This window comes from Parambassis ranga, chromosome 9 (assembly GCF_900634625.1).
Source record: "Parambassis ranga chromosome 9, fParRan2.1, whole genome shotgun sequence".
Lineage (NCBI taxonomy): Eukaryota > Metazoa > Chordata > Actinopteri > Ambassidae > Parambassis > Parambassis ranga.
In genome coordinates this window covers 8,238,688-8,252,720 of record NC_041030.1, presented here as the reverse complement: position 1 = coordinate 8,252,720, position 14,033 = coordinate 8,238,688, and the positions used below count along the sequence as shown (strand labels likewise).

Sequence of the window (14,033 nt, the reverse complement as noted above, 5' to 3'; positions counted from 1 at the left end):
CAAAGACAAAGTAGCTTTTATATCACTAGGCATGCTCCTGTTCAGCATGATTTCATCACCGAGAACACCCAGACAGGTGGCGAAGGCAGCAGACATATTTTACACAGCTATAGAGGCAGACATTACCTCAAATACTGTAACATTGCAGCACAGACATTGTGTAGCATCTGCTCGGCCCCTGTAGCGGTGTTCAGCATCGTGCAGTACTGTATATTTAAACAGCTAAGAAGCCGCTGATGCCTGAGATTTCACAGTGGTAACCGGAGCACTCTGCAGACTGCTGAACGCTCTAATGTGGCCTCTGACCCCAGTTGCAGGAAGATATATCAACAGAGAGGGGTGGAGGAGGGGTATAAGAGACTAGAAGAGAGTAGGAGAAGTATTTCAGGTATCTCTGATGGATGATAGTGTTGCACTGTTTCCATCAATCATATCCTATCTGACACAAGAATATCACTCACCTGTCATTTTTACTATTTCCACGAGACTTTAAGGCGAACACAAAGAGAGGCACGTTGAAATGCACAAATAAACCAGGAAAAACACATTGGGATGTGACACACACAGCTCTTCTTAAAATGCCAAATAATTTACTGGAACTGAGAGGGTTAAAGTAAGAGTCACAAATGTACGCTGGGGAAATCCAAGCAGACACGAACACATAACAGCAGGTATCACTGTTAGGGTGAAGACAGTGGGTGGGAGGAGGAGGTATAGACAGCGCTAAACTGTAAGTGGCTATATCTCTATTAGACTGCCACAGAAGCCCTAGTTAAATATATAAAGTCTATGAGGCATGAGATCATTTGAGCAGGAGAAGCATGGGGGGGTGGACCACTGAGGTTTGTTCTGTAGTCCTCATTACTGACTCTATCTCAGCATGCCTGTCAGTCACCACCTGTCTGTCTGGCTTGTTAAGGAAGCTGGAATCATGAATCTCCCTTAGGAGACAAGCCCACTGAGGATATGGCAGCGCTCCTGGCCCACATATCTTAGCAACTATAAACATATGGCTGACATAAATATCCCAAGTATAAGCCTCATATAAATACAGCCAAACTTATAAGGGGGAACAGCAGCTAAACTGAGCCTTGAGAGAGATGGAAAGGGCTCAATGGGTCGTGCTCAGCATCATTTCTCCTTCCTTCCTGCAGGATTTTACGGCTAGCAGTAAAATCCTTTCTGTGCTGCCCTCACCACATCCAGTGTGGCAGGAGAAGTAAGAACAGGCAAGGCCAGCCAGGCCAGAGTGATGTGAGAGGAAGTAAAACAATCTGCTCTGGGCTTGGTTGTTTCTGTGACCCCAGGAGAAGCACTCTGCTGAGGCTGGATGTATGTCTACACTGTTAGACTGCAAAAACATTGCACAGCACCCATTCCTTCCTGAAGACTATAAGGACTACAGAGGAGAGGTGGACTCTAATCTCATTTGTTTTCTATATGTGCTATTTATATCAAGTGGGAAGTGGTCAGGGGTCACACTCAATAATCTATCAATAATCTTCCCAAGGATGAGATACTGACCACTTCCCAAGCAGACCATCAATCCAAGGAATGGAATGGCATGTCCTGGCTACATGGAGGCAAAAGCTAAGCTACGGACACACTCCTGGAAAATTGAGCCTTCAAAGAAGGGCTTATGAATCCCATCTCTGACAAAAGAGATGGAATTAGTGGGATTTAGGGGCGTCAGTATGAGCCAGGGTGGTATTAGTGGTGCTCTTCACACGTCTCCATCCAGACCGGATCACAGGCCCTCTATAGAACGCGCTAGAAGCAAATGTCTGTCACAACAGACAGGCTGTATTGGTTGCAGACAGCTGCAGGGCCTGAAGACTGAGCTGATACTATACCCAGCCCACTGGAAGCAGTCCAGTGTGGAGTTATAAAGGAATGTAGGAACTGCGGTTTTGGCAGCTGCACTCTGATAAATGTTGTGAAACAGAGAAAAGTATGCATGTTTTTAGGCCATATGCTGAAGAGATGTGGCTCTAGTGCCATTGACAGCCTTTATTCAAAACATGTTTTATCCAGCTTATGTCTGAAACACTGGCTCTACTTCAGTATATGCAAGACTGAGTACATAATACAAAAGCTTAACCGGTGAAAAGAATGAAAAGAATAAAGCTTAAATCCGGCCGAGGACGGTTCCACCTCATAGAACAAGGAAATGTGTTCCAATTGATGTGGTCCATCAAGTCAGGTCTGCTTTGCTCCCTGTGGAGGCACCCAGAGGCAGGCACCTCCTGAGCCCCAACAGCAGCTGACCACACCCATGGAACAATGACCTCAATAAACTCAAACAAGGGTCCATTTGCTCAGAGCCACTGAGGTGGGGAAAGGAAAGGTGTAGCAAATCAGAAATGAGTGCTCCGAGACTCTGGAGGAAAACAATACAAATGGACTGTTTTACACATAAATCAATTTTTTTATTTACCAATTGCTATCTAAAAATCCATCTCAACACTCACAATGCAGGTCCGGGGAATGAGGATTAATGAGAGCAGGGATGGGGCAGTCACTGGTGTCTCTCCTGTTGTGTTTCGACAGTTGACTCGCGGGAGTGGTTTGCCAGGCATGTGCCTGCTATCAGAGAATACAGCAGACCCCGGCATTACAGTAAGAGAAAGGGGCTGCAAGCATTCCAGGAAGCTCTTCCTCCTGTCCTCCATCTCTGTCCGGCTCTCCCAATGGGAGGCAGTGGACTGGGATTAACAGAGCGAGTACAGCACATAAATTTCAGCCATATTGCTGAGTCGATGTTCCCCACACTACACCCTCCCACCCCCACCCCAACTCCTTACTTGACCCAATCCCCCCGCCTCCACTCCCTCTTTTCACGCCCCATGAGGATGGGCCAAGGGGCTGGCCATGAAGCCGCATCCCGTTCCAGTTGGCATGCTGGGCCGTAAATACTGCGCAGCATCGGGAACAGCAGGTGCTATCACTCCCTATCATTAATTATCCCTGCTGCATCACTCTAGGGCCTCTCACTCCTAAACTCCAAATCTCTATCTCCTGCACCTTATTCTCCTGCCTCCACCTCTTCCACCTTTTCCTTAACTCAAATTTCAACTGTCCCGAATTCTATCAATGTGTACAGCTCTACAGCAATCCCATTTCTTCTCTGCAATACCCACCACTATATCTCTGTACTTCCGTCCATTCATTTGCTCCCTGATGTATCTCAATCTTTGTCCAGCACTCTCAGCTCCTCAAGTGATTCTTCCCTCCAGTGACAGCCTTGCCCCCTTTTTTTCCCCACGGATGTCCATCTTCTGGCACCTCTCCGTAAATGTATTCCTAAACCATGAAACGTCACTGGGACTGATGGAGCACTGCAGGGAGAAAAAGCCCTTTCCCCCCAACCAGTGAGCTCATAAATAATACTAAATCAAAGAGGGAAAGCAGCATGAGGAACTCTCAGAGGTAAAAAAAAGCCTGTGACCCCGGTCAGAGATGTGAGAGTGCTCATGCTGATGGTTAAAGTCAGTGCACCGGGTGAGTCTGGTCACAGAAACATGAGCCCATCCTGTCCCTCTCAGGTGAGAAGGCCTTATGTCAACTATGTGGAACCCACAGAAACATCTGGCACCAGCACAAAAACAAACAGTAAGCTCCTTCTGACTTGGTCATACTGCCACAAGGCATAATGTCAAATGTAGATGCAAACCTTTACTTAGTAACCCAAGACCCCCCAACATATTAACAAGTTCTGAGCAATCCTGCTCACATGATTCCAGGTGGAGATCATGACTTGAAAACACATTTGGCAGGAAACACAGAGGCATGCAATGTTTTTCAGCAAGAGAGTTCCTGGACAAAAAAAACATGACTCAGGATGTTAGACTGAAATCTGCCAAGCCACTGGGCTCCATCATTAATGTCTAAACATCTCTGCACTTATGCACACATATGAAAACCTAAAACCATTGTTTCTGACACACACTGTCAAACAACCTGGTGGCTTGATTTCAGTGCAGGCAACCTGTCATCTCTCATCATACTTACCTTTCCTGCAGGACAGACTGTCCACATGTTTAGTGCTCTTCCCCACAGTTACACAACCAAAAATGACTGCAGACACCGCTGCTGTACCCATGCAGCACCAGCTGCCATTTTTTAGTTTAAAAAAAAAAGAACATTGGTCCCTAATGTTTTGTTTAAGTGGAAAGGATCAACCTGCACAATGCTGTACTTGGCTTTTAAGCCCAGGACGCCTTTTGTCATATACCTCATCTCTTAATTTTAACACTTTATGACAGGCAGTCCTTCTGAATCGGCTCAGTTGTGCAGAGCAACTCCATCAAATCACAGGAAGAGAAAGCTAATCACACAATCCACTGAAAGAATTTTTATCTTCGTTGTGTTTCCAGCACAGACAAGTTTTCTGCCATTACGGGAAGTGCTCTCTCCTATTCAACATTTAGAGATTGAGAATTTTGACTCATTAGTGTAATCCATTATGAGGAGGTGGACTGGACACTCAGCCCGAATCAATATGATTCTCCTACACTTTCTATTGATTCCCATCGCTCCACAAGTGTAGCAGAGAGGGAGATTGAAAAGCTGATAAACAACAGGGAAATCAGGGTTCTTTTGTGACATCATTGTCTGTATGTGAACACTGCATTATAAAGAAACGGCTTTCTATACAATGTAAAACACAATAGCCATTTCTTTTGTTTATTCCCGTGTTCTGCCTGCTATTAGCGATATCTTAGTCAGAGGACATCCTTGGCAGTGAACCAGAGTTCAGGGTGAAGGGACAATGTCAGACACACACACAAAACACGTTCTCACACATACACAGTATGTGCGTGGCAAGTAATTCAAAATATTGAACACTGCTCTGCAGGCCTGCGTTTCCTGCTCTAAGTGCTTGTGCTCATAAATATGCATCAAGTAACCAACATCACCAACAGGTTAATTAATCAACATCACACAAAACAAGAGCAACCATTTTCCACCTTGACGAGAGCCACCAGGCCGAGCGAACGAACTCATGTGCTCAACTCCATGAAAATAAAAAGGGACAGTGTTACTTTTATGATATATTCAGGATGAGCATATGTGACTACAGTGTGGTGAGGAATCAGTTCCTGCAGCGAGGGAAGGGCTTTTAGCCCTCAAAGGGGGGTCTCGTGGATGATTCTGGCAGATACACCGCACAGCTGTAGAAATCATTAGGGCATCCACACAGCATTTATTTTCTCTGTTGATCACTCCACATTAAAGCGCTCGGTTCTAATCATTTTCTTTCATCTCATCTTCCAGGATGAGATTATCCACATTAATGACACTTGATGCAGAAGAAACAACACAGGAATATTAATTTCAGCAACAGGCATTACTGCAGGTCACTACGAAAGAAGCAGCAGTAAGAGTGGTGACCCTGTCTTGTATTGATTAGTAGTAGTGCTCTTAATCCTGGGGAGTTATAGAGACAGAACATCATTATCATATTTCAGCAGAGCAGGAAAGAAAATATCTGGGCCAGAGGGGAAAAACTAGAAAATGTTTATACTGCTGTTGAACAAAGTCTGTTGGAGAAATGAAAAGTTAGAACAATCTAAAACAGCTGATAGATGAAGGAAAAGACATTCTTCATCCCTTCATTTTTCTGCCTTGACTCTGTACCAGCACTACTTCTGCAAAAGAAGGCCTATTTCTTGTCAGACAAGTGCCCCCTGCTGGTAAAAATCCTAACCATAGACATTTTTCTGCTACCATTTTTTTATAGAGCCCAGATGATTTTCAGATATTTTCCATGCTGTAATAGCCCTAAGCTATGAAAACGGAGCAATAAGAAAAAACAATAACAATACAGACTTCAAAGTAAATTGTCTGATCATGGAAAGCAGAAACAGAGACGCACGTTTTAGTCCTTTTTAAAGACTCGCCTAAAAACAAGAAAAGGTGCCTGTTCAATCTGGAAACTTTTAGAGTGAACACAATGTTTTGTTTTCTATGTTTGAATCTCACACAGGTTGTTTCCGTGTTGACACTGGATTTGAAATATACGCACAGCTCCAGAGCTTCACTCACAGGTACATTAATCACTGATGTCTTGATTAGTGCAGATCAAGAATGTCTGATGTTGTAAAAAGGACGCAAAACGCGAAAAACACACACAGGTCAGAGTGTGCAACATTAACATATCCATTGACACAGCAGAATAAACTGTCTATTCCAGGATGTGAACAAGTCTAATACATGTCACACAGAGCTATGATAGCGATTACTGTCAGGAATCGTGTAGAAGTATTAGGGAGAAATAGAGAAAAAGATCGAAGTGTAAAGAGGCTGAAAAGTCTTTGGTCACACTTCAGTATAGTTTAATGTAGTGCAGCGCTGTTGGAATTACTACTATTTATGTAATTAGCATGTGTAGTAAGGGAACACACAGAGCAGCAGTCTTAGCCGAGCCCCCTTTCTAACTTGTGATTTATCAGAGAAACGTTACTTGTCGTCATAACTGGGGAAAAAATGAAGACTCACCTTCTTCCGGGGCTGCCATTTCATCATATTTGTAAACCAAAATGGAACAGCATTAAGATATTATATGAGAATGGAATGTAGATTCAAAGAAATCCAGAGCGCAAGTCATGCTGCCTCTCGACTTCCCTCGATTTTGCAGCAGATTTTCTCCAAGAAGCGATGCATGGTGGTGTACAGCTTTGCGGTAAATTTTGGGGGAAGACAGCACAGTCAACACAAATCATACAGCGGTTATATCCACACTTGAGCTCGAAGAATAAATCAGAGACACATAGTGTCGACTGACAGTGTTCGGGTGAAAGGTTCCTGTGCGTAAATCCAAAGTAGGAGTCCGTTATGAACCCACTCCCTCCTCACTCGGCACGCAGGATCGGCGCCTTCAGGACCAATCCTAGCGGTGTAGTAGGAAAAATTAATTCCTAAACTTTTTCAAAACGAGGTCGTCCCTCTAAGTAGGCTAAATCATTAGTCCAACGCGTGTAAGCTATGTCCAGTCTGTCCTGTTTGGTCTCGAGGAAAACGGCAGGAAGAAGTGTGTGCCAAGACGTAGAAATCTTCATCACAGTGGTCAAATCCCGTTTTCCATGAAATACACTTTAGGAAGTGGAGACACAGTCAAACAGAGCCCGGTGGAGGAGACGACGCTACAAACTGAGGGATTACTTTCATAGGAAGGAGGGGGTACAACCACCAAAAAAAATCCCTGGAATTTCTGTGAGGAGCTGGAAGGATATCCTGATTCCTGCAACAGCAACAAACTGGACTACAGCTCTCTGATGACTTCCTCCCCTGCGCTCCTCCAGCCTCACAGTTTACAGACTTTGAGCAGCTAAGCATTCTAGAGGTAGCAGGGTCATAGCGCCGCCGGTCAGAGACTTGCCAAAAAAAACTGCGCTTTACATTTACGCACGGAGCTGACGCTACCGCGCAGACAGGAGGCGGGCTGTGGTTTGGTGCGCAGCTCAAGGACACTTTCTGTGCAGTCTCTCTAAACACGTGTCCATCTATGATGCACGTCCAACATGCAGGACACTGGCCTGGTTAGGTGATTTGAGGACGGGATGTCCTCACGTCCAGGTCAAATTTGGTTACTTGGTTAGGATAAAGCTGGTGGTATTACATGTAATTGGAGTTTCAGTGAGCATGCTGAGGTGATGACAATATTCCTATGTTATGCCCCATAGGTATATGTTTTCTACACATACAAATAATAACGTTCCATTACTGCAAACTTGTCAGAAACACAAAGAAATCTGACATCATGTTGCATCTGCTTAGCAGGACTATGCAAATCACAAGCTCATCACAGTTTAAAAGGGTGTTAATGAGCTAAACAGATTCATACAACACCACACTCCACTGCTGCACTGCCATGCTGCCTTGATCTCTATCAGCAAAAGGTACCGTCCTTGATTATTTTTGTGCAAATCGTAGGTTGAATTCCTGCATAAAAGCAATTCACAAAGAATGAAGAGCCTTGGATGCTGGAGATGACTAAACCTGCATCCACGAACACTTCCCTTGCTTCTTTCTGTTGAGTGGGGCTGTCACATATAGTACACTCTGCAATATATTACCATCAGATGCATATATACTAGTGGCATGGATTTTTTGGAGTGAGAAAGCAGCTTGTGCTTTAATATGCTTTTTATCATTAATTTAAAGTGAGCTGAATATATAATAATGTATTATAATATATAATTAAAAACAGGACATGGTTATTCTGGTGAAAAACCCCTCAGACCACACTTACTGCCACTGAAAGCAGGATAGCTATCATGAGTTAAAACAGATCTACTGGTGCTGAGCCCAGCTCCTGCAACAAGAAAAATATGTGCATTCCTTATTGTTGAGGAAGTGATGTGGATATTGAAGTGTGGTGACATCAGTTGAAACAATAAGCTTGTGATTTAAATTGGTTTAGGTAATGGACTCTATGGAGCTGTGAGCTGGTCAATAAGCTGGTGTCTCTTGAGGGTCAGCAAGGTCCAAGGTGCAGCTCGGGGTCACTCAGATAATAAAAGACAAGAAGGAGGAGGGGACAGGCTGACATATGGCCGTACGGACAAACTCCTGCTGTGCACGGGGAGTCCACGACACACTTTGTAATCCACATGAATGAACATGAACAAAATGTTTGACACTACTTCCTGATCTGCAGCTGGCACTGCGATCAAAGCGCACATTTTGGAGTGAGAGGTGGGGGTTATTACATGCACATGGTAGGAGTGTTCTGTTCTGTATTCACAGGAACTGAGATACCTGAAAATTAAACAGGAATACACATACAACAGTGTTGCTTTTTCAAAGTAAGTTGCAGTATTGCACAAATGATGGTTGGCACCAACTATAAAATTAATAAAAAAAATAATAATAACAGCAGCTTTCTAGCTATAGCCACTAGCACACTGTGTGGGAACCACTCAGAGCCAGAACAAATGACTGATGAGAGCAATCCACTGCAGCAGCACCCAGGCAAACACCCATAACTGGTACTTGCATCATGAATCCTGTTTGATCTACATCGGGGCCATTTGCCAGCTCTATTACCTACACTACCCCTGTCTAATAAAGGCATCGACCAAAGCTAATCTGACAGTAGATGCAGTTTGATGAATTAGACTGATATACTTGATATAGATGCCACAATAATATGACTTACTGTGAATATTATTGACCATAAAAATCCTGTAATGGCAGTTTAAATACAGTGTTTGTGTTTATATGTCATTTGATACCAGCTCATACTAAATAGCTTTTTTTCCCTATAGCCTCTTATCAAATGACTCCTGTTGGCACTGTACAGTACACCACTAAGACACTGTTTATGTTCTCTTTCAACCACATACTCACTCACACATTGAAGTTCCACTATCTAAAAGAGGTTTACACAAGAGATTCTCCATGAAAGGCAGTTGTGATGACCAATCAAAGGCTACTTCAGCGTGCTGTTAAGCAACACTCTCTTCATAGTAAAGCCTGTCATCTGGCATCCCCATACAGAAGCAGGCTCCCTCTGCGTGCCTCTGCTTTCCCAATCACAGCCGCACAGGAAATCAGACTCCAGCCTTCAGAGGGAAACAAAAACCCCCTCTTTCATTTTCCACAACTTGGAGCGGTTTGAAAGTTTGTGCTTCCTTTTCTTGTTCTTGCCAATCATAGCCTCAAAAATGTCTAGACTATGTTCAGTTCAGGGGTTGGTTGAGTATGGCTGGTTAGCTTCATTTATACAGGAAACTGGGGAGCTGCTTCAATAATGTTAATAAATAATACTAAACTGTATTTGTATAGCGCTTCACATTTAAATAGGGCATGAGGAGCAAACTATGTTTGACTCATGTTGGGCATAAATGTTCACCACCCTACCAGTGACTGTTCCTTTACTCTAGTACTGCAATACTGTGGACAACAAGACATAATACTGTCAGGTTCATGTCGAGACAAATAGGTTTTAGTAATGCCACCACCATTGCTTCACTTAATCGTAAAAATCTCTAGTAAAATAACTTGTAACTGCTAAATTTTTCCAGGGTGGTAAAGAAATCAGCTGCTCTTAATAAAGTCAAATATGAGAGATTTGTGAAACCTGTGAACTGTAGTCTTTTATCACAGATCTTATCTGACGTGCACTGATGCAGAGCTGCTCATTTGTTTGCATGTAGCTGTCTTCTAGCCTGTTTATTAGTCCACATGATGTAAAAAGTGCATCAGCCACATGATAGCAACAGAAGCTGTCAGAAAATGCACCGAGGAGTAGCACTCCAGAAGCTCTCCTGAACGTCTGAGAGTAATTTATTTCCGCACAGACTCTGGCTCTTAAGTCACAACACTTGGAGTGTCACTGTGGGCTCTCTGTCCCCCCTCTTTTGAATAAACAGTGACCTTTTTAATTACAAGAACTGGAGTTTCAAGGCAATAAATCCTGCTGCATGTGCAGCAACAGAGACGTGTAAGCTAACGTCACAGATAGAAACATGCAGGCAACTGCAGGTGACAGAAGCTTGAGCAGGACTGTCCAGTGGTCCTGGTATCATGATAGATAGAAAAAGTAAACATATCAACGAATAGGCTTCATTCATTACGTTTCTATAACACAAGCGTATAATTTACAGCATGTGACAGATTGCTGACACAGCACGACATGGCAGATGGATGAATCTGTTTTGAAATGCCTAACAACATTATAACAATAAAAGTGTTAAACAGCAATGACACCCTCCACTCTGTTGTGCCGTACATCACTGAAAACAAATAACCCTCATCAGCATTCATTCATTCACCTCTTTTACAGAGCTGTACTCTTGGATGATGTTGTGTCAGAATGTAGCCTGCTGTGGACTATGTGAGAACAGGGTGTGTGTGTGTGTGTGTGAGTGCATGCATGCATGTGTCTTAGTTGGAGCTTGGTGTTGATTAAGTGTCTGGAGCCTGAGGGGGGATAATGAGAGCCTCTAATTAATGAGCCTGTGCATATCTCAGAGTCACAGGGTCCTATCTGCAGAGAACAACTCCACATACACACGCACAGTGTCATCACACACACACACATGCACATGCATGCACACACCTCAGTGCACTGTGCACCATGGGGAATCTTTCCCTCCACTCCACAGTATTTTCTCCAGGGAAGCCCAGCTGGGAGTGTGTCACTCTGGCTGCTGTCCCTGATAAGTGTCCTCTAATAGGGATGGATGGGGGTTATGGAGCCCTGCTGTGAGAAGGTCACACGCACTGACCACCCAAAGTGCCCTGAAGCAAAGGCTGATGTTACGGGCCTTGAAAACCATTCCAAATCTTGTTTGTTTGGTAGGACTTACCCACGGGGAGCAGAGCGGTTCTTCTTGAGAGCAGACTCATCTCAGAACAGAGTGAATCTCACTCACACTGGGATGAATCAGTCGGGTCAGTGTTCAGCTGACTCGCTATGCAGTTTAATAAACAGTTCAAAGGGTGTGAGGTTTTGGTCTTGAATGACAAAACTGTTTTCTGAAGTGTAAGTAGTATATTGTTTAATATCGGTCCACAGTGCACATTCAGCAACATCAGCTGAAAGCAGATCTTCTCATTTCCTGTCACATCACTCTCAGCAACCGTGACACTGCATGGAGCTCCAGTATATATGGAGTCAAACAGCAGAGGGGACACACACTGAACACGGCAATAATCTACCAAAGAAACCTGTTCAGTGTTAATAGTGGTGACTAAACCATTCCATGAAACAGTATTTCTTTTCTACTCTTGTACTCTTTTTTTCCTTTTATCAACTTTAAAAACGGCCAAATATGCATGAAGGAAAGTAAATTAAACCCCCTTCCAAAAAATAATAATAAATAAACAAATAAATAAAGTTAAAATAAAACAACAAGGGCATCATTCGTTCCAATTAAGTGCCCAGAAAACAGCATTTGTTTACATTCTGGTGACAAAGCCCACCAGCAGCTGCAGTAATTATGAGTTTTGTCTGCTGGGAGCAAAGGAGGAAGTAGTGTGATGTTATTATAGAGCCAGAGGGAGTAGTTCAGCGTGGCTGGAAGGGTCATCAAAACATCCAGCATGAACTCGGCCATTCCCAAATCTTAATGAAGTGGTTATTATAGTAACCATGACAGCAAGGTCTCCTGATTTTACTCTAAACCCTTAATGTTATTGCTCCTAAATTTAACCAAACCTTATCCTTAGCTGTGTAGTTCTAAAATGTAATTTTAGCCACAAAGGAGATTGATACAGTTTTGATCATCCACTGTGCTTCCCAAGGAGGCGATACAGTCCTTTAGATTAGTTCTTTGTAGTTCTCTAATGCTTCTATAATTTGTAGAGCAAATTAAATATCTATTTAAGTCAAATATGATGCAGAATTTCTTTTTTTTTTTCCTGGAATCATTATTCTAATGTATAGGTATATTTACATTGAGCCTCATTCTGATTTTAATCTGTTTACATGTTTAAAAAAAAGAAAGAAACATCAAACCAATTATGAGAGAAACTGTAGCATATAAACAGAGCTGTTAAATGCATCAACGCATGTAAACATCATTCAGTCGCATGTAAACAGAAACATGTGCCTGTAATTGCAATTCAGGCCACACCCACTACCAGATGCTGCTGCTAGTTGACAAAATGTTGCAAATCTGCATCATATTGTGACACATTGTCAATAAGTAAAAACAATAAACAGACGATATGAAAGAGGTTGAGGGAAAATCCTGAGACCAAACTTCCAGGTCTGCTCACGTTTATGTTTATGTTTATGAGCATAAACTGTAGGTTTAAGTACAATATAGCCTCCACTGTAGCTGGGTCTGTTTCCTGATGTGCTCACTTCAGTCCCACAGAGAAACCACAAACACTCTTATCTGCATTCAGCAAAGTGTGCGATTATGAAAAACACTATTGAAAGTTCTTTTCTTTTGAGACATAGAGTTTAATCAATGATTCTTCACTTTCTTCATGTGCGATAAAGGCACATGATTATAATCTTTTTATTCCATTCCCCTAATTTTCTCTCCTTTCTTTTTCTCCTTCCAATCACACTAATGAAGAAGGGCTTGTTTATCCCTGCAGAGTCGCTCAACAGTAGATCAGTGTTACAACATTATTCAAAGGAGAGACCTTTGCTTTAGAGATGTGTTTAATAATTCAGTGGTCTTGGACATGGATGAAACAGGCTCCAGCATATTGTTTCAATCAGGCCGGCAGTTAAATAGGCGCTGGGGTTTGACGTCTGCGGCAGGATCAATAATAACAGCGTTGCCACATAGTCCGATGCATGAGACATGAGATCCTGTGTGGTCCTCCTCAGACTATATACTAAACATAGAGATGGAACAGGACAATGTATTCAAATGTGTTTGTGTCTATTTGCCTCCACAAAATACACACACACACAAACACACACACAGAGCCATGCTGTGGTCAGACCCACCCAAGTCCCTCATTTAGAAAACCCCAAAACCAAACTTATGCCTCTCTTTTTCAATTACCTTTCTTCCCACCATCATCACCACACCAGTTCTATCTAAATTCTCCCACAGTCTCTTTTTTTTCCTTTCTCTCTTCCTTTCATATCAAATGTATCCATGTGTTGCACGCCCACACACACACGCAGTCACACACCACAATCTGGTAATCATAATAAGCACATTAAAGCATTAAAGCTACAATTTATGACTGATGATCTCTTAAACAGATGACAATTAATAGCAAATAACTGTTCAAATATTTAACTACTTCTATGACCCTCTGCAGCTCCTGCTCTCCTTACTGTACCCGTTAAAATGCAAATTCATAAAAGCCAAGCTGAGACGCAGCCAGAGCAGTCACTGTGAAGTCTAAAGAAATATTTTATTCTTCGATGATCATACTGTAATACCTTAATACTTAAGGCTTATTATGCCAATGACAGCTCTTCCTGCCTTTACTAATCTAATCCAGTGGGAGAACATCATCTGAGAATTAACCCATCTGAAGTGGGGAGAGAAGAATGATGCACAAAAGGATTCAGTAATAAGTCCATCCAGAGCAACAAAGGAAAA

At 42.7% G+C, this 14,033-nt stretch overlaps 1 protein-coding gene across 2 annotated transcripts in view; it reads right to left on the bottom strand.

Annotated features, from left to right (window-relative positions):
* The window catches only part of LOC114441540 (tetratricopeptide repeat protein 28-like), a 146,558-nt gene that overhangs the window by 95,149 nt on the left and 37,376 nt on the right, over positions 1-14,033 (bottom strand). The window contains exon 1 of one of the 2 annotated variants that reach the window (XM_028414517.1): positions 6,502-7,235. The exons of the other annotated variant lie outside the window; for it this stretch is intronic. Coding sequence (XP_028270318.1) covers positions 6,502-6,528 — 27 coding nt within the window. The 5' untranslated portion in view covers positions 6,529-7,235. Of the gene's footprint in view, positions 1-6,501; positions 7,236-14,033 lie in introns of those variants that run through there. 2 annotated transcript variants of the gene reach the window in all.